This window comes from Gossypium hirsutum, chromosome D11 (genome assembly GCF_007990345.1).
Source record: "Gossypium hirsutum isolate 1008001.06 chromosome D11, Gossypium_hirsutum_v2.1, whole genome shotgun sequence".
Taxonomy (NCBI): Eukaryota; Viridiplantae; Streptophyta; class Magnoliopsida; order Malvales; family Malvaceae; genus Gossypium; species Gossypium hirsutum.
In genome coordinates this window covers 1,829,278-1,852,895 of record NC_053447.1, presented here as the reverse complement: position 1 = coordinate 1,852,895, position 23,618 = coordinate 1,829,278, and the positions used below count along the sequence as shown (strand labels likewise).

At 32.1% G+C, this 23,618-nt stretch overlaps 4 protein-coding genes and 1 pseudogene across 5 annotated transcripts; 3 read left to right on the top strand and 2 right to left on the bottom strand.

Moving 5' to 3' along the window:
- The first annotated feature begins 1,012 nt into the window (after nucleotides 1–1,012).
- Nucleotides 1,013–2,197, top strand: LOC121223607 (uncharacterized). Its single transcript, XM_041105449.1, has 4 exons — nucleotides 1,013–1,500; nucleotides 1,598–1,717; nucleotides 1,810–1,938; nucleotides 2,008–2,197. The coding sequence occupies exons 1-4, from the start codon at nucleotides 1,147–1,149 to the stop codon at nucleotides 2,104–2,106; spliced, it is 702 nt and encodes a 233-aa protein (XP_040961383.1). The 5' UTR covers nucleotides 1,013–1,146; the 3' UTR covers nucleotides 2,107–2,197.
- A 3,954-nt stretch (nucleotides 2,198–6,151) lies between these two features.
- LOC107904482 (general transcription and DNA repair factor IIH helicase subunit XPB1-like) lies at nucleotides 6,152–11,002 on the bottom strand (annotated as a pseudogene).
- A 1,737-nt stretch (nucleotides 11,003–12,739) lies between these two features.
- Nucleotides 12,740–15,612, top strand: LOC107904483 (ubiquitin-conjugating enzyme E2 4). The gene is made up of 6 exons (XM_016830869.2): nucleotides 12,740–12,981; nucleotides 13,087–13,166; nucleotides 13,483–13,597; nucleotides 13,684–13,736; nucleotides 13,864–13,992; nucleotides 15,273–15,612. The coding sequence occupies exons 1-6, from the start codon at nucleotides 12,938–12,940 to the stop codon at nucleotides 15,404–15,406; spliced, it is 555 nt and encodes a 184-aa protein (XP_016686358.1). The 5' UTR covers nucleotides 12,740–12,937; the 3' UTR covers nucleotides 15,407–15,612.
- A 1,618-nt stretch (nucleotides 15,613–17,230) lies between these two features.
- LOC107904484 (gibberellin 20-oxidase-like protein) lies at nucleotides 17,231–19,432 on the top strand. Its single transcript, XM_016830870.2, has 2 exons — nucleotides 17,231–17,797; nucleotides 18,737–19,432. The coding sequence occupies exons 1-2, from the start codon at nucleotides 17,430–17,432 to the stop codon at nucleotides 19,335–19,337; spliced, it is 969 nt and encodes a 322-aa protein (XP_016686359.1). The 5' UTR covers nucleotides 17,231–17,429; the 3' UTR covers nucleotides 19,338–19,432.
- Nucleotides 19,433–20,213: 781 nt separating this feature from the next.
- On the bottom strand, nucleotides 20,214–23,213 carry LOC107904486 (transcription factor EGL1-like). 2 transcript variants are annotated; one of them, XM_016830873.2, is made up of 8 exons: nucleotides 22,649–23,213; nucleotides 22,314–22,571; nucleotides 22,136–22,232; nucleotides 21,942–22,013; nucleotides 21,614–21,856; nucleotides 21,056–21,511; nucleotides 20,547–20,984; nucleotides 20,214–20,450 (listed from the first exon to the last, which is right to left on the bottom strand). In XM_016830873.2, exons 1-8 carry the CDS (start codon nucleotides 22,774–22,776, stop codon nucleotides 20,370–20,372), a joined length of 1,773 nt encoding a protein of 590 aa, XP_016686362.1. In that variant the 5' UTR covers nucleotides 22,777–23,213; the 3' UTR covers nucleotides 20,214–20,369. The 2 variants fall into 2 exon arrangements, with proteins under 2 accessions (XP_016686362.1, NP_001313863.1); NM_001326934.1 differs by having other exon boundaries at nucleotides 20,255–20,450; nucleotides 21,056–21,856; nucleotides 22,649–22,861.
- Between the last annotated feature and the right edge of the window lie 405 nt (nucleotides 23,214–23,618).

The window sequence follows — 23,618 nt, the reverse complement described above, 5'->3', positions numbered from 1 at the left end:
AAAATTATTTACCGAATAAAAAGTTGATTAAATACAACTTTACACTTTAGATATTTTGTGAATATTTTTATTATTTCGGATATTATAAGTATAACTCTTATATTCAATCCGCATATGTAGTTTTATATTTTTCACATTTTTTCAGTAAATATGAATAATTATTAATTAAAAATTGTTTGTTCATCGAAAATATGTTTGATGTTCATGTCATTTTTTCAGTAAAGAAAAAGAGCTTTGTCATGTCATACGGTGGTTCAATGGTGTTACCAAAACCCTACTTCGAAATTCTTCCTGTAATTCTACTTGTCCTTATACTTAATCTTCACGATTCCATTTTCACCACCTTTTTCTATCTAGGTCTCCCTTATTTCATTGAATCTGACATCACGGAGGACGCTGATCATGTTTTTCCTCTCCTTCAACCGCCACGCGCCGCCGCAATATCCCACTCTTGGCTCTCTTGTTACGTCAACTATTACGCGTCGTGAAGTTTTCCAACCTCGTCGACCCTCCAAATAGTTCCGCCGTCGGTTTTAAGGGCTTCGAAGCAGAGGATGAAATTTGGCGGTTGATGAATTGTCGACATATATTCCACCGGAGCTGTTTGGACCGTTGGATGGGATATAATCAGAAGCCGTGTCCACTTTGTAGATTGAGTTTTATTCCCCTTATATGCAAGATTCTATAACGGGTGAAGTGAAAATTAAGTATTTAAAATACAAAAATTAGTGACGGGTAATTAAATAATGATACATGATGTGTTATTTGTGTCTTATGCTAATATATAAGTATTAATTTTCAAAAATAAAAATATATAATTTTAAATGAAAATTAATTTATTATTTAATTTTAAGAATAAAAATTAATTTATTTACTTTTAAATTAGAGGAGATAAAAATGGTCCTCTATGGTAAATTTAACCTCATATATAATGTCATTTGAAAAACAATAGCCTGTCTTGTTTTTCCATGCAATGTCAAACCCTGTAATAAACAAACTCAGTTCTTCAATGTGTCACTTTGTGCTTTCTGTCCGTTTCACAGCCGAATAACCAAAAAAAAGAAAAACACCAATTTGTCTTTGGTCTTTTTATTGCGTTTTTGGGTTTTAATTTCAATCAAAACTTGGTTCATTTTGGTTTCAAAAATGTCTTATAATCTTTCATCAATTTCTGATTACTCTTGCTTCAACTATAAAATTCCCGAAATGGTTTCCACTGAAACAATCGATTATAACGTATTGTCTGATCTTCCCAGTTATGATCTTCAAGCTCTGTTGAACAACAAGGGAAACGAGCAAAACCCAAACCAGCTTGAAAATCTCTGTCTTTATCGAACAACCCAGTTTCAATCTCTGTCTTCTAATCGAAATCCAGACAAAGGGTATGAAAATTTCGATTTTGCTTACAACGATGAAAATGTAGCAAAGTTCTTACAAAGAAGCTGCTTTAATGGCCATTCTTTTCGAAATTTTCAAGGTCCTGACAACAGCTTTTTTGAGGTTCGCTTCATTTCTTTGTTACCTTAAGTCCCTGTTTTATTTTTCTGTACTCTGTTTATTTTTTTCTGAAATTTTATAACTCTGTTGGGCAATAAAGAACTCTTTAATGGAGAAACCAGGCTTTAAAATAGGACGTTACAACCCAGAAGAGAGACAAGAGAGGATTTCAAAGTATAGAGCTAAACGTAATCAAAGGAACTTCAACAAAAGAATTAAGGTTGGTAATTATCTTTTTCTGTCTTTTTGTTTGATTTTGATTATGTTCTGAACTTCTAAAACATGTTTTTTTTTTTAATGGTGATGCAAAAGTATGCTTGCCGGAAAACAATAGCCGACAACCGTCCTCGTATACGTGGCCGATTTGCACGTAACGATGAAACTGTCGAGATTCAGAAAGCTCCGTGTTCAACCAGACATGAAGAAGAATTTGAATTATGGGTACTATTTTAATTCAATGTCGTATATATATATACACATATATATGTTATTAAAGAATTGTGTTTGCAGGCGTTGCATGAGGTGGAAGATGAAACAATGGCCATAGGGACATTTATGAACAGTTTCAGTTTACATCAGTTTCAATACAGCCGCCATGGCCGCTTCTGAAGCTTTTCTTTTAGTTATGGTAGTCTCATAGAGCCCAAAAAACAGGGGAAAATTGTAATTATAATGAGTAATGATAATAAAAAAGGGTCAAAGTTTAATGTCGTTGTAATAAAAAGAATAAGGAAATCAATGATAAATATTTGACCTCGAATCTTTGACCTTGTGTAAAGATCCACTCAATTTTGCTTGTAATGGAATTATGCTTTCGTTCATGAAGTGCTCGTACTTTAATATTAAAAAGTGACCTTTATGCCATTATTTTGGTGTCACAAATTAAAGAAAATAATAAATTATAAAAATAGTTACTTTTGTTTGCCTCAAAATTATATTTTAATTAGTTATGTTTAAAATGTTACATTTTAGTCATTTATATTATTATTTTGTTACGAAATGATCACTTTACCGTTAAATTTCGTTACCTCTCTAACGGCAGTCTTACATGACAGCCCAAATGGGTTTTAAATGCCAACTTAGATGTTCGGTTGGGATGAAAATAAATTTTTAATTAAATAAATATAATTTGAACTGTTTCATAGGACATCCAAGTTAGCATTTAAAACTCATTTGGACTGCCACGTAGGACTGCCGTTAGGGAGGTAACAAAACTTAACAGTAGAGTGACTATTTCGTAACAAAACGATAATGTAAGTGTTTAAAACATAACATTTCAAATATAAGTGACTAAAATATAATCTAAGGCAAAAAAAAATTATTTTTATAGTTTACCCAAAAGTTAACGTTATCTCTTTTTTTTGTATTTTAATAAAATATTCGTATTTATTTTTAATAAAAATGAATATATTGGGAATAAGGAAATTGATTTTAGTTGAGCAGTATCTATGTATAATATACGGTTGCTGATGAGACTATTAGTCCGTTCTTTATGTGAAGTGACACTTGTCGACAGCACTTTGAAAATATTATATATGATCATGACAGCCGACTTTACTTGTTAAATGCCATAGATTACATTATAGGTAAAGTATATTAGTAGGTGTATATTTTTATCACTTAATTTCAAAAATTTATTAAATGATCACTTAAATAAAAATTTTTAATAGTTTAATAGTCATTTTATAATATTTTAAAGTTGAGTAGTCAAAACATGAATTTACTAATAGTTTAGAGATATTAGGTGTAGTTTACCCTATATTTTAAAATGAAATTTGAGAAAAGGACTAAAGATGGAAGTATGGATTTCATTATCTAATCGGATCGATTGGATTGAGAATTGATTGGGGTATCAATTCGGGCAAAATATTTAGATCAGTTGATCAGTAAATCGACGATTGAACCGGTTTTTCTATGTTTAATAATTTTTTATCAATTTTCAATAATAATTTATTTAATTAAATCAAATGAATCATAACTAGTGATCTGCCTACTTTAATAATCAATACGAAGAACTTGGCATGGAAAGCAAGATTGGTCAATTCTACAATAATTGGTTGTAACTTGAAACATTCAAAATTTTTCCTATACCGGTGAAAGTTTTGAAATGTGTCACTTATACATTTCGTTCAAATCCATACTTCCGAACAATGCAAAACCTACTTAAATTATAATTGTATGTAAGTGAATCTTAAAAAAAAAAGTCGAATTAAAGTTCTTTAATGAAAATATTTACAAAAATGTTAAAATTTTAAACATGCAATTTATGTGTATTTCATGCTATTTTTTTGAACTTTTATTATTATTTTTTAATAATTTATAATTTTAAATTATTTATTGACGTAACATGTAAAACAAAAAAAAACTATGTTAGCATGAAGTGCAGGTAAACTGTCACGCACAAGGGTGAATTAGGAAATTACTTTAGGGGCATAAATGAACCATAATTTTTGAGGACAAAGTACAAATTTATTATTATACTAACTAGTATCTTGTAAAATTTTAAAGGGGTTACAAGGGAATTTTACCTTTTTTGGGGGGCAAAACAATTGCTTGCCCCTATCTATCCCCGACAACTTGGGTTGCTATATCAATATTATTAAAAAAAAAATATTTCATTCAACATTTTAATTAAAAATAAATTGATTTTTTTAAAAATTAATCGATAAATTTAACTAAAAATTCAAATTAATAAAAGATATAAATATTAAAAACTTGTAATCAACTTCACAAAGCATTTTGTTTGGTAGTACAAAATTCCAACGAGAAGATATTTTATTTGGCAAATTAAAGTAAAAAAGAATGTAAAGCCTTTTCGGCTTTGCCTTTTATAATGATGAGACCGTACGTACATATGAAATACGTTGTTAGTTCAATTAATCGAGACATTGGTCGTGATTGATATAACCAAACAACGTTAGTTTTCAATGTATTAATTAGATAGATTTGGACAGCCAATATTTCGGTGGAACATCTAATCCCATGTCCGAAAGGCGATAAAAAAAGAACAATTTCCAGATTTAGTTGTGGCCTTTTTAAGAAATTGACACCCAATAGAATATCACTCTTAATTTTTATTTTATATTTTTTTATAATTATAACTGCTTTTATCTATTTTACCAACTTCGAACTTTAATTTAATAGGTAAAAAATATAGGATAAAAATGTATATATTGAAGGAAATTTTAATTAGAGGTGATCATGAATCGGGTTGGATCTCAATAGAATATTAGGCTCATTTTTTAGGTTCGAATTTGTCTTGACCTGAAAAATAAGCCTAAAATTTTACTCAAACTCAGTCTAGCTGAAAATAATAAAACCCAAGTCCTATCCGATCCACCCGTATTAATTTTTTTATATTATTATTTTTATATAAAAAAATTAAAAAAATATAATACATCAAATACACTAAAAATATTAAAATAAATGGTTCCTAACAACTTGAAAATAAATTTAAAAAATTATTTATATTTAAAATAAAACTAAGATAGATACTACTTAGCAAACAAATATCTCTAAAATAGTAACAAATTAACAATAAAACAAGAGTTATACAATATCTAAACAATAATAACATAGTTGTAATATAATAGCAAAACGGAACTAAAACAGTGACAAAACAGCAGCAAAAAGCAACAATTTTTCTTTACAAATTTGGATTGAGTCGGGACAGAACTGAGCCAAAAAAACTTATCTAAGACCCGATTAATTTAGAAAACGACTCTCGTGTTTTTACTAAATTTATTTTTCAAGCCTATAACTTCATAAAAACCTTCTCACTTTTTTAAGTTTTAGGCCGAGTGCCTCTAATTACGAAGCCAGAAGATTCTAAAACTGCCTTTTGACCATCTCAGCAAATAATTATTCTTTGAAATCTACTTCCATAAAAAAAATATTAAAGAATTGTGTTTCAAGTTACGGCTTAATGATAAGAATCATATGATTGAGATTTGAGAATTTTTAAATTTTATGTTCTGAGTTTTATTCAGCACTAACCCAAATTTTAAATTATCTAGTTTTGATGATTCTACTTTAAAAAAAAGTTATAAAATATTATCAAATTATTCAAACGTTTTTATTTTTATCACTGAATTGTTAAAATTACTATTATATAACTTTATCTGTTTGCATTGTCTCCATTAATTGAAAACTCTTATTCCATTTTCTCTTCTATAATTTAAATTTTTTTATAAAATAACTTTTACTATAAAAAATTTACGAATCAAAATTCAAACATCTTTCTTATAATCTTTGATAATGATCATCAAATTAAGTTGGATCTAAGATGTTTTACTCATCCATAAGTTTTATTTCGTCATATCAATCGTCAAATCATCGTTTAAAACTTGTTAATAAGATTTTAAAAAAAAAGCTCAACCCAACGACTTAAATAAAAACTATCAAATAGTTCAATTATTTAAATAAAAACCTTCGAATAATTCAATAACTATTTTGTAACTTTTTAAAGTCACGTGACCAAACATAAACTTACTAATAATAGAATGACCTTATGTGTAATTTACCATTTTTTTGACCTACATTCAAATATATTTACAATTATTAATCTAATTTTAGTCATAATTATTCCGATGCATTAATTGATTTATTCTTGAATTTGCAATCTCTTTAAAAATTAAAACTTAATCCCAACGAGTTAAAATTCGAATTTAAAAATAATTTAAGCAATTAAACGTGTACACGAGTGGGACATGATTGTCAACAGACCAGCGATGTTTTTCTTACAGGGATTACTAAATTTTAAGAATTTTAAGTGTACCAGAAATTCTAATTAAAGATGCCTGCTTGGATTACTTCAATCTATTGTGATTACTTTTCATACAAAATTTACAAATACTTCACAACACATTCATAGATTTTCTTTCTTTAACAAGAAAATCCAACGTCTGGAGTTTGCTCGGTTCGGTTTCCCAACTCAACCATAGCGTTTCTTGAACAAATGATGACGCTTCGATGGATCTTTCGGCTTGCTCTTGTTCTGGCCCTGCCCAATGAGTTTATGCTTTCCGGTGCTGCAAAGACGAGATTCATATATAGATCATCAAATGGTGATCTTAAAAGCATTCTATAAAAGCAAAACTCGGGGAAGTGCGTGACACCATACCCGTATTCCATGTAAACCATTCCGTTCGCACCCGACATTGAGCTCATGGATCCCGTAGTGCGACGAGCTTTATGAAGAGCTATATCATCTGCATCTTCTTCCAATTGCTCTAAACCAACCACGTCATCGCCAGCAGTCAAGACCTGATAAACAAAAGACCTGTAAGCAACTGCAAGTTCGATGATCTCTTGGAACATTAGAAGAAAGAGGGACGATAAGCACTTTTCCAAGTAGGGCCAATTGCTCGTCGAGATGGTAGTAACTCAACTCAGGACCTGCATCGGGAGGAGGCAAGCTTGTTATCACCTATGGAAAATAGCAACAAAGCACATAAGCTTGTTATTCAGACTCGGGTGTATCTTGGACGAGTACTTTCAAAAAATGAAAACCTGGGCCAACAAAAATAATAAATGATATACCTTAAAGCTGTAACCTTGATCAATTAAAAACTGTTGCCGTTTAGTTGAGTAGTACATTTCCTGGAATGAGAACCGGTTAAACATCTATTTGAGTTCGTTTACACTATGATAAGAATAATCATTGTTCTTGTATGGAAAAATATATTCGTATACCTGCGTCTCTGTCGAAACAAGGGAATAGAAAAAAGCGTTAAACTCCTCTTTGCCACCTGCCATCCTATCTTCAAGTCTACCCTGTCAATCCGTATAAAATTTCAGCAACTAGAGAAACAAAGACAAAAAAATTTAAGATGCAAGATAAAACCACAACACTAACCTTCGCCCTAAGAATACGTCCTAATCGCTGGGCTTCTTGACGTCTAGAACCGGCATGCGATGAAATCTGAATGATCACATTTGCCTCGGGGATATCTATAGAGTTATCACCGACCTGTGTATTGTAAAAATGACATGAGATCATTTTCATAGGACACAAACAAAAGATTCATGTAACTGAAACTCGGGGTTGTTAGGTCCCAAATACAAGCAAGTAAAACAATGAAAAAGAGAATTTTGAACACATCATGGAACAACAGAATCAGACTCGTCACCTTAAATTCGATACGAACAATACCTTTGAGAGAAAAATAGTGTTCACATTACGGCTAGTTTTGAAAGCCTGGAGAATTTTTGTCCTCTCGAGATGGCTGCACATCGCAAGGGCAGTTGCTGCTCAATAATTTAAGACAAGACAAAAAAGGCGAGAACTATAACAAGCTCGTTTTATGGTTTGAAAACAACCTTGTAGCACCATAGATCATAGGCTTGCGTAGTTTCATTGCATACTCGGTCAATGAGAAAAGATTGTCTGCAAAAACAATTATCTTATCGCCGCGCTCTTGTTCATGGAATCGAATGAGAAACTCACATGCCCTGAACTTATTAGGATTCATCACATAAAGTGCCTGAAAATGCAAGAGGCAACCATTACAGAACATCAAAGGTAAGCCAATGTCTCGGCTTTCGTATTAAAAAGATAAAGCAAACCTATTTCTTTTTGGAATTTTCTTTCTTCAAATATTCAGCAAAAAACTCCTTTGTCATAGGGCACCATACTTCGGCACACTGAACATTTGCTATAAATCCTCCTTTTACTAAATCGAGCCAATTTGCTTCGTATAACTTGGGACCAATAAGGAAGTTCAAATCCGTAATTCTTTCATCCTCTCTCACGAGTGTAGCTACAGATAGGATTTACATATTTAAGTACTAGGCAACTGAGAGCTAACTATGAATCGAAGAAAAAAAAAACCAGAAGTACCAGTAAGCCCGAGTTTGCAGTGGGATTTAGTGAGACTGATGACTTTCCGAAACATGTGAGCAGGAACCACGTGCACCTGCTCGGAGGAGAATGCTTTCCCTTATTGCATACGAAGTCGAAAAATAGAGACGACATGAATAATGGGAATTTTATAATTACCTCGTCCATTAGCAACAGTCCCCATTCTCTGTTTCTTATCTCTTCGATAATCTTTTCGGATTCTTCAGATCGCTTACCACCAAAAGCAACCATATTGTACGTTGTCACAACAACTCCGGCATTGCCACGGAATCTCTCTTTGCTGTCAGATGTAAAACGACAAATCTGATCATCCCGTATGGTTGACCAAAGCTTAAACTGAAAGGCCCACTGATCCACTGACACTGCATTTGTTGCTAAACAAAGGCAACTTTTCCTTATCCGGCTTGCTGCAGAAACACCGACTAGAGACTTTCCGGCACCATAAGGTAGCACAATAATGCCAGATCTTGCTCTACCTGCATTATCGTATTGAATTTCAACATGCTCTTTAAAGTCGCATATATAGATTGATGGATGAAATATACGTAATCTCACCATTTCCGAACATTTTACTAAGACTCTTTTCCTGATATGGCCGTGGCTGTGCATGAGGCTTCAGTTCCATGTCTAGGTCGGGATTGACCTATAGGTCAAAGGAACAATAAAATAAACAAAAGATAATATCAGGATCCGTATAATATGAACCGAGTTTCAACAATTTATTGGAAGCTACTCTATTATTAGGGTCAAAAAATGTTACAGTGTCGTTTCTAAAATCATACTCCTCTAACATTGGATAATTTAGAGCATTTGGCAAGCATCGTTGCTTTACGTTTTCAACCTGTCAATAAACAAAGTACAAGGTGAAATAGTTTAACATACCAACAATTGTATCCTCAAAGAGATCATGCAATAAAAAGGAACTTAAAATAAGAAGTCGAACAATCAAAAACAAAATACCTGTGCAGGGTCGATTTCAAAGGCATGGGTTTCTTTCTCCTCAGCAGCAGCTGCCAATTCTGCTTCGTTAAGCAAACCGTCATGACCTGTTTCCATTTCACCCGCGGTTTTGCTGATAGTAAATCCGTCACTTCCAGGTGCATTCTATACAGCACCAAGATGGATCGATTATAAACACAAATCAGAAGGGGACAATATAATAAGAAAGAAGAGAGCATCTTCAAATTACGCAACAAACCTCTGCAACAATCCGCGCTCGAGCTATAACCTCATCTTGAAGAAGTTTCTTTAGTACCTGCAAGGATCAACATCACAAAAGAAAGCATACCAAAATAAAACATACATTCTAATAAACCATAAAATTATCAAAAAACGAAATACAACAACCAACTTGCCTCCGGAAATGGGGATTCGATAAAGTAACGATTCTTCTTGAGTACAAGCTTCACTTTGCCATAATTAGCAGTAGAGGCATGTATGAAATCAATCATTTCTTTAGGAAGTTTAGTCTTGGACAATTTATTCAACACGGCGATAATAGTTTCTGTTTCCAGCCCCACGGATACGGTGGCATACAAGGAATGCGGCGTTAGATTGTACTCGTGCATCGACTCCGGTCTATGCAAATCGGAAATCACATTCATAAAACATATAAAGACACAATCCAACTAAGCAAACAACGACAAAAGTCAATACCTTCAAACAGGTTCGGCTATAGCAATGAGGAAATCATAAGCTTGCTTGTACAAAGGAGAGAATGTCTCCAAGAAAATACGCCCATCAGCACAAGCCCATAACAGCCTATTCGCATGGTCCGGTTTTAGTTCTAATTTGCTAAAATCTCTATTCTTTCCTTCTTTCTCACCTTCAAATTAATCACAAAACATCACTCGAATTCAATACACAAGCATACAAAAAAACCCTTTTGTCACTTTGGCCCTCGACCTTCAAAACTAATCAAATTACATTTTAGTAAATGAAAAATCATGAAAATTTTAACAGGACTAATGTGACAATTTGTGTGGCAATTCATCTATACTTCATAAAAATTCAAAAAATAATAAAAATTATTAAAGAATTCGGAAATTTTCAAAAATTCATAAAAAATTATCAATATCAACACAGTCCCACGAGCTGCCACAGTTAAGTAAACTCTTCCAAAACAAAACAATTAAAGTAAACTTTAAAGATTAAGGGCCAAAGTGGCAACATGGTAAATTTTAGGGGATAAACTTATCATTATGCCAAAAGAAAACAAGCAAATGGTTACCATCACGAGAATCATCATCCCCTTCATCAGTATAAAACGAATTTTCATCTTCAACAGCTGAGCTCTTATGATTATTATCCTGCAATTTTTTTTTAAATAAAAGCTTTTTTTAAAGAAAAAAAAACCATAATTTTTCACTAAAAAGAGTTAGAGAATTTGGATTACCTTGGCGGCAAGTTTAAGCTTTTTGCTAGGTCTACCTCTTTCTCCTGAAAATCAATCAAAAACGTTAAAAACCCTAACAATATCTACAGACAAAAAATGAAAAAAGAAGAATTTTTGTAGTGTTTAATTACCGTGTCCCATGTTTGCCTTTCGATCAACTGGTTTTTTTTTTTTGGTTTTTCCTTTTTTCTGGGTTTTAGTGTTTCGTTTTACTAATACTCTCTTTGCCTGCAAAAAGATAATATTGTTAATAAACGCCGAGTTTTATTTTAACACCAACCGCCACGCCTCCTTTTTTTGTGGTGGTCCTAAGCCGACTGAAACTCTAAACGCAGCGTTTGGAGGTGGGTCTTTTGTTACTATTGGTCCAGTATGGGTTTGGGTTTTGGGTCTCGTTATTGGCCCACCATTTATACCGGTTATTCAAAATGAATTTACTACCCATTAGCTCCAACTTTATTTTCGATTCGGTTTGAGTTCGGTTCGGGTTCCAACTATGATTATTTAACTCTATTTCCTTCACTTTTTTTTATTTTTTATATTTATATTTACATTATTTATTATTATGATGTGATTAATTGAATTTGTATTATCTAGTAATTGAATTTCAAATCAGTTTCAAAAATACAACAAAATAAATATTATTTGAAGGTATTTATATATTTTACATTTTGATAAATTTAGAAAATTACGTAAATATGATAGGAATCATGAGATTTGAACTAAAAACATCGTAATCTTTCCTAGTTTAATTTCACCATTTCAATAAAAAAACACATTCGGTTTTTTCACTGTTTTCATAACGAAACCAATTATCTCGAGAATTAACTGGGGTATTGGTCGACTCGCGAACCGGTTGAACTGATAGTTGGCCCAGTTAAACATGTTTTCTCTATTTTTTAAAATTATATTTTTTTTTTATGATTTTTGATCTATTGATTGGACTAAGAATAGATGGTTTGGTTGGTTCAACCATCGGTCTACTACTAATTCATTATATTTTTTTACCCGTGTCGTAATTTTGTGTTCAAAAATTAAATTATTTTTTCGAACGCTTTGTATTGGGTTAGATTTAAATAAAAACTCCAATTCAAGAGCTTATTAATATTTAATGCATTTTTTTAATAGGAAATGAGATCACACCGTTTGAATCTTTATTAAATACGTGTTTAACAAAAGTTTTAACTCGATTCAAATATTTGATAGATAGTAAATTCAAAGGTTAAAATAAAGATTGAAATTGAATTGAGATGATAATACTTAAAATTAATAAAAAAACCCCCTAAAATCCCTAATTTAAATTTCCATTCTCTTAAATATTAGAATTTTGATGATAGTTTTTATAACATAAAAAACAGTAAATGATAATGATTATGATAATTATTTGTCTAATAATTATAAATAACAAACAAATAAATGAAGACAAATGAGACTAGGTCAGGCAATGGGTGACTTGAACAGGGGCTTCAATTTTTATTCTATTAGACTTGTTTTAGGGAAGCATTAATCATGGATTTTTTACTATAAATAAAATATTTATTGTTTTAGAAAATATTAGAAGTAAAACATTTGAAAATAAATTATATATTAGTGAGTACGAAGAGTCACTTGACCAATGGTTTGAAGAAGTCGGGGTTAAGTTTGAATAAAATATAAACGATGATTAAAGTTATTCATATATTGAACTACAATTTAATTTAAAATAAATTTCAAACTCGTTTTACTATTCACAATATTAATGAAAAATAAAAATAAAAATATAATTTTATAATTATTTAATTATTTAAATCGAATTAAACTGAATTGACTTATACATGAAATTATTATCTAAATATATTGAGTAAATATTTTAAAAATAAACATACATTTATTTATTTACGCAAGGAATAAGTGTATAACATGGAAATTAAATCGAGATCAAAGATATATATGTAACTTTTTTTTTTTTGGAAATTTACAGTCTGGTAAAGTAAAAAAAAACAAAAAAGGGAGTCACTGACGGTAAAACAGGAGTGCGGTGGCTGCACATATAAACTCCTGGATTCACTCACTGATGCCTGAACAACTTTTCTGGGGTTGCTTTTCCTTGTGAAGAAATCTCAAAGTTTCCTCTTTATTTTTATTTTTATTCTTCCTCTCTAAAATTAACAAAAAAAACAAAGAAAAGAAAAGGGGAAAAAGAGATGTCTTCTCCAAGCAAACGCCGAGAGATGGACTTGATGAAACTGTAAAATTTGTTTTTTTACCCAATTTATATCTAATAGAAATTCTTAATATTGTCTTTGTTTTTGGTTTTAATTTTATTTATTTTTTTGGGGCTTATTTTTACTAGGATGATGAGTGACTACAAGGTGGAGATGATCAATGATGGCATGCAAGAATTTTATGTTGAATTCAATGGACCAAAAGACAGTAAAAAAAAATCCCTTCTTTAAACCCTCTTTTAATTTTCATTTATTTTCATGATCTATCTCTTTACTTTTGCTCAAAACTTGATTTTATTGGGTTTTTCTCATTCATCTCAAAAGTTATCTTCTTTTTTTCGCGTGGAAGGTATGTTGACCGTCTTGTTATTGTTGCTGGTTTTGAATATTAATGTTTATCTGTATATTTGTGTTTTGTGTTCTTATTTGAGCTGCCCCGTTTTTTATTTCTTTGAAATTTGTGAATGAGAATAGGATTTATTGATAGATTTGCGTCTCGGGTATTTGATATGGAAATATAACAGGTCCTTATCATGGTGGTGTATGGAAGATTAGGGTGGAACTCCCAGATGCTTATCCTTATAAATCTCCATCAATTGGCTTTATAAACAAGATCTATCACCCGAATGTTGATGAAATGTAAGGTTTTTTGGATGTTGAAATGTTCTAAATTTGGCTTTTAAATGCTCCGTTATTGTTTAATATGTCTTTGAACTGAGTTTCAGGTCTGGTTCAGTTTGTTTGGATGTCATCAATCAGACTTGGAGCCCTATGTTCGGTAAGCATTGTACACTATATTTGGTTTTCTTGATTCTTTCTTGTTTTAATGCTGTTAATATTACTCTTGGAACTCGACAATTGAATTAACTTGTTTATTTTTTTCAACTCTTCTGTTCGATTTTTAGATCTGGTAAATGTCTTTGAAGTGTTTCTTCCTCAACTTCTTTTATATCCCAACCCATCGGATCCATTGAATGGAGAAGCTGCTGCTCTTATGATGCGTGATCGTGCTGCCTATGAACAAAGAGTTAAAGGTGAGCATTTTTGCTCAAGCTTTTCTATGAGTTAACAGTCCTGTAGCAGTGAGATTACAAGAAATTTTTGTGGCCATTCATGTTGTTAAAAGAACTCACATGAGGCCACGAGTCTCACATGTTGGGAGCCGGAAAATTGTTTCTACAACATTTGACCACTTACCCTATTTAACTTAAATTTGATTAGCTAATGAGTAATGCCCATCTTATTGAGTAGTCGAGAATCTTGAACTTTATCAAAAGTCTAAACTAGGTAGCACAATCTAAACCAGTTCCGGTTTTAGTCTTTAAATGCCTTGGCATTATAGTTTTGTACCATTACATGTTTTATTCCATATAGATGAAAAGGTTGATAATGGTATTAGTCCTTGATGTTTGAAAATCATGTTGCTTGAACTCTTCATTTTGCTTGAAGTATCCATATTTAACACTCGTGTCTGACATATATGTGGACCTGGGTATGGGAATATGATATTCCAAGGGCCTTTCAAATACATGGAAATTTTTTTGAATATACCCATAAGGGACACTTGTATCCAACACTGACACCCGAGTCCAAACAACTTGGGTGAGAATTACTTAGCCTTTTTTGTTTATGTTTGTACCATTTGAGGGGATACTCGTGAATCATTTGCATTTTTCTGTAAGTTATCATATTTAGCTGTGAGTACAAGCCAGTTTCGTTTCTATTTGGTGTTATATCATTTACCTGCAAGTTGCTTTAGAGTAGTCATCATGCTTACAGAAATCAAGTGGAATGTTTTTATCTTTGGTTCTTTCTATGTTTCGATTTTAAAGAACATAATTCGTGCATTGTAAACCTTGTGGTATTTTGATTGAACCAAGAAGAAATATTTTCTTAGAGATAATGCAATTAGCAGGTATATTTATCGGCCTAGCTATGTGAAAGCATGGTGAGACGAGTTTCTTTTCTAGTGAATATGAAAATGAGATCTTGTCGATTGCAAATACTATTCCTTATGCCTCATAATTTCATTTTTTGCTTGAGGAAAGATTTTATTGTATGTTTCTTCGCAGAGGTTTTACCGTGCGAAATAAATGACAGTATTTTAGTTGCTTAAAATTCTTTGTTGCCATTCCATTTTTCCTTTTCTCGGTCACTGGTAATAAGTTATGGTAACATTTATCATCCTTGACAATATCTGGCATTGTATATTGTTCTTTCATTGCCATTTCACTTCTGTAGCAACATTCTTCAATTTAAGGAATCTGATCGTTTTGCAATGCTTACGACTGTTTATCGTTTTTTGGATTTCCAGAGTATTGTGAGAAATATGCCAAACCTGAAGACATTGGAGCAAAGGCGGAAGAGAAGTCAAGCGACGAAGAGCTGAGTGAAGATGAATATGCTGCCTCCGATGATGAGGAAATCGCCGGAAAACCCGATCCTTAAGCCAACATAAGATTACCCTTTTTTTTCCTAGAGAAAAAATTGTGTTGTACATTGATATTTTCAGGTCCAGGAAAATTTGAAGTTGAACAAAAACTATGGGGGGGGGGACTTATGGAAAAAATTTCCAACCCCTTGTTTTTCTGTCTGTTTTCCATGGATGTTGTGTAAATTAAAATCAACTGTTTACTTAAATATTTTCAAACTTCCATCCTCTCTGTTTTAAGACTTAAAAAGCTGCGATTTGCTTATGCTACTGTTCTTCATGTGATTGCATATGTGCACGGGAAATCGCCATGGCTGCACAGGAAAAATGGGTTCTCTTTCTTTTTTAAGTTACTAAATCTCTGGTGGATCTTACTATACTGATCTGCTCTGTTTCTGACAGAACTGAGCTCTGAATTAAAAAAAAAACTGCAGAAATGTACGAAAACAGTAACATTACAGACGGTACTTAAATCCTGACGAACACTGCCTCAACATCCTCTTTTCTCTGCTTTTTTGCCTCTTTTTTTACAGCCTACTGCTTTTCTTTTCTTGTGAATGAGAGCAATGGGACCTTGGGACTAGCAATTATGAGCGACAAAACAATGAGGTGGGCACGTTTTAATGTTGGAAGATCCAGTCCAGTTCTGGTCCTGCAAATCAACATGGCCGGTCCATTACTATGGGGTTTTAGGTGGGTTTATGCTTAAAATAAACCCAACCTTATCTATCTATATAACCAGGTTACAGGTAGTCTGGATTTTTATAACGGTTTATTATTCTCGATTGTATCCGACTCGTATAAGAGCCAAGTCTTTGAATACGAGCATGACCTCTCTGCTTCCGATAAAGAAATCTAGTCCAGCTCCTAACATGAATCAGCAGCTGCATGTCAACATTGTTTTTTAAACGAATCCGTGATCGAATTAATTAGACCACCAGTTCGTCCAAATAAAAAAGTTATTAAAAATATAAAAATGAAAAATTCAGTTCAATTAATTTAATTGTCAATTTAATCAGTTTAACTGATTTATATCGAATCTCAATTTAATCAATTCAAAACTATTATTCAATCTATTACATTGACCGGTGAGTCGGATCTTGTTCAAAGATCCTTGATGTCTATGCTGTTATCCATGTAAACCTATTTCTCACAAAAGGAGTTCTTGTCCATGCCATCATGTCTCTTTGTCTGCTCAAAAACCATTTCCTTTCTCTTGATTCAATGTATATGATAGTTAGGTTTATGTCATTTTCCATATTATTTGCAGATAACCATTTATTTTTTTTTTCAGTTGGCTAACGGTAATAGTTTTTAAAATTAGCATAATAATAATTTTAACCCTCAACATTTATACATTATATCAATTTAATCTTGATTTTAAAAAATTTAACCCTCAACATTTTACAGATTGTGTATGTTGATCTTATATGCACTTTTGCTTTTCTTTGTGACTTTTTCACCTAAAAAACTAAAAAAATAAATTTATCAACTAAATTTGATTGAAAACATACAAAAATTTAAGATAATATTTTTTTAAAAAATTAACCTTTAATGTCACAAGAAAATCAAAATTGCAAAAAAATAATAATTAAATTACACAATGTGTAAAGATTGAGGTTAAATTATTTTTAAATCAGGATTAAATTGACATAATTTATAAATATCAAGGATTGAAGTTATTATTATACCAATTTAAAAAACTATAATTGACATATATAGTATTACCAATGATTCATTGGATTTGTGGTGTTCAATTCATAATCTCCCCGACATCACTTTTCTTCTTCACCAATCACTCCAAGCATTAGTGGTAATGGTTGCCATTTTTGTCATTTCATTACCACACTCAATGGTGTTTAACCAGTGCCCCCTTACCTTTTTACTTAACTTTAATCATTTCCCTAATGTGCTACCATGTTTATCTGCAAACCATAACATATTCTTCCTCCCCCTATATCCCCATATCTAACCAACCTATACCATTCCTACACACTGCAACCCCAGTATCTATCTTGTCTTGTCTGGTTTCTTTTTTTAATGATGTCTGAACTTGAAGAAGATTCTTTAAAGCTTCCAGTACTTGATCTAACCCAACCTGATAATATTGAATCCTCTTTCTTGTCTTCTCTCTTAAAAGCTTGTCAAGAATGGGGTTTCTTTTATGTTACCAACCATGGCATCCCCATTAATCTATTTACCAAAATTCGTGAATTTTCGAACCATATATTTCATCTTGGTTCAGACACTAAGCTCAAGCTTGGTCCATCATCTTGTCTTAAAACATATACTCCCCATTTCATTGCTTCTCCTTATTTCGAAAGCTTAAAAGTAAGTGGACCGGATTTCTTTGATTCTTCTAAAGCTTCCATTGATGAACTCTTTGGCCAGCACAAGCCTGAATTTAGGTAACAATTTTGTTCATTGCATTCGGTTTTGGTGATAACGGTTCGGTTTTTAAGGGTTAATATAAATTCTAGTAAATTAAACAGAATTTTTTTTGTCTACTATCTAGATCCATTTTAGTCACTTGGAAAGGTTTTTTTTTTAATGATGTAACACAATTTCAGGTAAAAGTACTACGAGTCATTCGTATTTAGAGTTAAATTGTACTCATAAAGGACAAATTAATCCTTGTACATTAAATCAAAGAAGAAATCGGTCTTTTTGTTAAAAATTTAATTTATTTCTACTGTTAAAAATTGATTATTGTATATCAACATGATGTATACATGGCATGCCATGTAGCAGTCTATTTTTTGAGTAGATAAGACAAAATGCAATCTGAGTATTAGTATAAGGGCCTCCATGAAACTTTTACCTACAATTAAAAGTATTACCTTACTAAATTTTTATACCTTGTCGGGTTTAATGATCAAAATAGACTTAACTATCAATTTCAATTACCAAAATAAATAAATAAAAGATATAAATATTAAAATAGGCCTAATTGCGAAGTTGATATATTATAATAATATAACAGCATTTATGAGTCGAGGTAAACAATTGAATTTAATAAAAAAAACCTTAAATTTAATTGATACAAAATGGATGGAATCATTAGACTTTTAAATTAAAAAATACAATTTATATAATATTTTAAGTTATATCACTAATTTAAATATATTTTTATATTATAAAAGATTATAAATTAATTAAAATATATAAAATTCAATTCAATTAGAGTAATTGTTAGATTTTAATTTATTGCCAGCAACCTCTTAGTCTAGTGGCAAGAGAATTATATTGTAAGCATGAGAGCTTGAATTCGATCTCAAATAACTCTATTCCTCTTATTCAATTATAAAAAATATATATTCATGTGCATTAATTGTTGATTTATTCAGTGAGATATTACAAGAGTATGGGAACCATATGATGAAGTTGTCAAAAAAGATCATTGAGATCATATTAAAGAGTTTAGGAACCGGTTACGAAAAAAGGTTCCTTGATTCGGAATTTGGGAACTGTCACGGATACATGAGGATAGTGAACTACACGCCACCAAGCAACGTTGAAGAAAACCAAGTCGAAGGGCTTGGAATGCATACTGACATGAGTTGCATAACGATCGTGTTTCAAGACGAGCTTGGCGGCTTACAAATGAGATCGAAAGACGGTAAGTGGTTAAACATAGATCCGTGCAAGAATTCATTAGTAGTTAACATAGGAGACCTAATGCAGGCATGGAGCAACGGACGATTACGATCGTCCGAACACCGGGTTGTTTTGAGACGGTCTCGGAACCGGTTTTCGTTAGTGTTCTTTTGGTGCTTTGAAGATGAAAAGGAAGTTATTGCACCAAATGAAATTGTGGGAAATGGTAACCCTAGAATTTACCATCCATTTGTTTGCTTGAAATATATAAAGTTTAGGGAAAGTAATGAGGTAGGTAAATTTGAGAAAATTGGCTACACCGTAAAAGATTTTGCTGGGTTAAATGTTTAACCATTGCATTTACCTTTGAATGTCAGCAGTAAAATATTTGTAATGCATTTTATCACTGAATCTTTGTTTCTATAAGACAAAAAGTTTTGTCTAAATTTTATACAGTAAATATGAATCAACTACCAAATCTAACTGATTAGAATACGGAATGGTAAAAGTGCCATGAAAGTCATTGTATTAAGAGTTGAATATTTTAAAAAAGAATAAATTAGCCCCTACGTGTTAAATTAAAGCGCAAACATATCCTGTTGAAATAATCATTTATTTCTAATATTAATTTATTTAAAAAAATTTAACAATTTTCTTTTAAAAAAATAAATCTAATCATATCCATTTATGCGCTTGAATTATAAATAAAAAAAGAACCCAAATCATAATAATCTAAATATAAATAAAAACAAACATATTTAAGGACTGACATATCAATATATCATATGGTTAGTGGAAAATTTGAGTGGATTGATGTCAAAGTTGCTTCATTTCAAGCCCCACACTCTTTTAATTATTGTTTTGTTTAAAGGGCTTTTATTTAAAATTTTAAATAAGTTACATTACATGTCATAAATTCTTTTATCACTTAAATATAAAAAAATTATAAAATAATCACTCAATTATTTAATTTTATCTTTATTCACACTAATAATAACAACTTTGACCTATCATATCTTTTGACAAGCTTTGTCAGCTTTTTTTATCTTATATTTTTATTTCCTTTTTATGCTTTTTTTTTGACTTTTAGCCCAGATCAACCCCCTTTTCTTTTGCCTTTGTTTAAAGCCTTCTTGGCCTATCTGGAATCATTTATAAAAATTAATACAATTCGACCCGATTTTTTTTCTGAAAGGTGAAGCGTGGGTATTCTTTAAATCCATTAGATAATCAAAATAATAGGGTTTCTTGCATTGCACGGAAACTGATTTTTTTTTTTCAGAAATGTTGCACAAAGTTCAAAAGATTGAATAACTTAGGGTTTTTTCAGAACTTACAAGGGATATAAACTAGGCTAAATTTCCCTTCAATCGAACTGAAATATTACACAAAGGTTAAAGATTGAACCTTTTGTAATAATGCTTGCTTGATTGTCCCTGGTTTTGCAACACTTGATCCTTTGTACTGCAATCAATGTCCCAAAAAGAAAACATTAACGGTAACAGACTTGGTTTCTTAAACATGTTCTTACAAACGCATAAGCTAAAAAGATTGTTTTACCTTTGATTTTATAGTCACAGAAAGAATCCCTTCGATGGTAGACGATTGAACAGAGTGGCAATCCAAATCAAGTACGCTTAGAGCATCCATTATCTCGAACAGAATTCCATCCCGCCATCGACACTTAAACTCGATTGTTAAATCCTTGTTGTTCGTACTAACGGTTAGATTTTCGGTCGAGCCGTCTTTAGATGCAACATGGTCGATATCCTGTTTTGTTTCCTCAATATCGTACGCTTTCCTTTTATTTGAGGAAGCCGATTTGTTTCCGTTGGTGACTTTGTTACTGGATGTTCGCTCAGCACGATCCCGATGATGTTTCTGTTTCGTTTTAGTCTCAGACTCGGTTAATTCTCTGCAACATTCCAATTCTTCAACTCTTCTTTCGAGGTCTTGTAGGTACTCTATTGTATCATCTAAGATAGAAACTTTATCAGCCTGCATTGTGAAAGTTAAAATTAGTGAAGGCCCTATTATGAATAACAAAGGGGAATGGGGTATTAAGCTACCTTGCTATTCGTAGGGACCAATGATTTGAGGATCATAAGTCGTTCGTTTATTTTTTCCCGACGCCTCCTCTCTGATAAGACGTGGCTTTTACAAAGTTCATCCGCTTCTGGTCTCCAAACCGCATCTCCAACACCATCACCGCCTTGTGGAGATTTAAGCAATCCTTTATCATGCATCCGAGGGACTTCAAACAACATCTTCTTCAATAACTTTTGAGGGATTTCAACCTTTGCTTTCCGATATTTCACTGAGCTATTCATCTTCCAGCTAATGAACCCGGATTCCTTGTTCGAGTTTCCAAAATGCGGTCCCAGAATAAACTGGTGCGAGCTCTTTAATAGGACCGACACGACGGTTCGGTAGTGCATATCATCGCTTATAGGATCAAAAGCAGCCCGGTTTATACGATCACACTCTTCGACATCTCGGAAATCATTGTCATTATCATTTTCACCCTGGCACAGAGGAACAACATCTTCATGATCAGAAAAGGTTTGAGATATGCAGTCACTTGTATTCAAAGAATGGTGGTCATCCATGAATTGCCAACTTTGCACCTGAGAAGCCCCACCATTCACGAACGGATCTTCTGCTGGTTGGTTAGGCTCAAAACCATCCGAAATCTCGTTTGGAGAACCTCTTTCTAGTTGTTCACAGCCTAAAAACGGACTCAATTCGGACTCAATTTCGTTCGGACCAAGACCTGGACAAGCAACATCATTGATGTTCCCTGTTATCGTCTCCGGAGCATCCAACAACAAACTTTTAACACGATGAATAAGACCGGGGTCTTTCGATACCTACAGAACTCAATCAAACATAGGACTTAAAACTCGAAATAAATCCACATTAAAAACCAAATTATGTCCAAAAAAAAAAAGTTACCAAATCAGTCACACCAAGCTCAATCACACCTCCTGCATATGGAAAGCATACTACTGTCTGAATAGACGCGCTCTGATAGAACCGATTGACAACATTTCCGAGCCATGGAAACAGAAACCAAACTGTCAATTTACTAACTTATAAACCGGTCTGGAAACTTAACCAAACCATTAAAAGCACATGAATGAACCAACCTTAGCAACCAGTGAACGACTAAACACTTTACTATCTGCATATTGAGCATTACATAGCCAAATAGGTTGACCAATTGATAATGTTCTTCCAGGCAATCTATCAAACACTTCAAACCCAAATAAGTTGACTAAAATGCTAACAAAACATGGGGAAAAAATGGGAAAAAAAATATTTTACCCTTGGTCAATGTTGAATACAAATGACATACAGACCAAATAATACCATTCAGTAGCAGTGAGATCTTCAGGGGATAATGCAACTGAAGGTCTTTTAGTATGAGGACTAGTTTCACCAGCTGAAAGTGATTCAAATAGTTCTCTTAATTGCTCACTTCTTTGTAAACCTAGTTGGTCATCAGCTTTAGGTTCAAAAGATTGAACTGTTTTCCTTGTCTTTATATCTCCATTGTAATAACCATCACCCCATTCCAAGACCCTGCAAGTGTGTTGTTTAAAAGACAAAGAAGAAGATAAAAATGGGGGCAAAAAAAAAAATGGAACATGTTATGTTACCCTGGTTGTTTAGCTGAAATGGACCAGAAAATCCCATAGCTCCATTGAATGTTTCTAACAGCAAGAGCAAGTTGTTGCTTCAAGTTCATTGGGACCTTCTCTTGATTTTGAACCCCAGTAGTAGCCATTTGAAGGTTTATCTATGTTTAAAAACTATATATATTTATACATACATATATGAACAGAAACATTTGCTATATAGCTGAAGATGATGATTCTTTTTAACCCCAAAAACAGCAAAACATAGATGGGTTTTTATCTAACTATAATGACAGTTTTTGCCTAAACCAGAAACAACTCAGAGCTCAAAACCCAACATCTTTTTTTTTCAATGGGTAAGACCTAAAAGGTGGTGTTTTGGCTTTTGGGGAGGTAGCTATGAAGCTCAAAAAACCAGATGAAAATGGGGTAAGAAAAAGAGAATTGGCAATGCTCATTAACAGAATCAAGTAGGCCGAGTTGCAATTAAGTTCCTATTACAGTACAGAGCTAAAATATTATAAATAAATAAACAAATTACACTCACTTTGATGGACAAAGAAACAAAAATGATGTAAGAAAGAAAAAAAAACTCACTTTGATTGAAAGTTTGAAACATAAAAAAATCAAAAGATAAAATATTAACATATTAAGGGTAAATTGCATTAATAGTCACCCAATTATTAGTAAAATTATATTTTGATCATTCAACTATGAAAAGTTATAAATTTGTCACTCAATTGTTCAATTTTGTTTTTTCTGTCACAAGCTAGCTAATGTTGATAGCTTTTAAAATTAGCATAATAGCTACTTTAACTCTCAACATTTATATATTGTGTCAATTTAGTCTTAATTTTTAAAAAATATAACCCTTACCACTTACACATTGTGTAATTTATTTTTATTTTTTTGTAGTTTTATTTTTCCTTGTCACCTTTTTATCTAAAAAACTTGATTGAAAATATAAAAAAAATAATAATCTTCTTTTGGT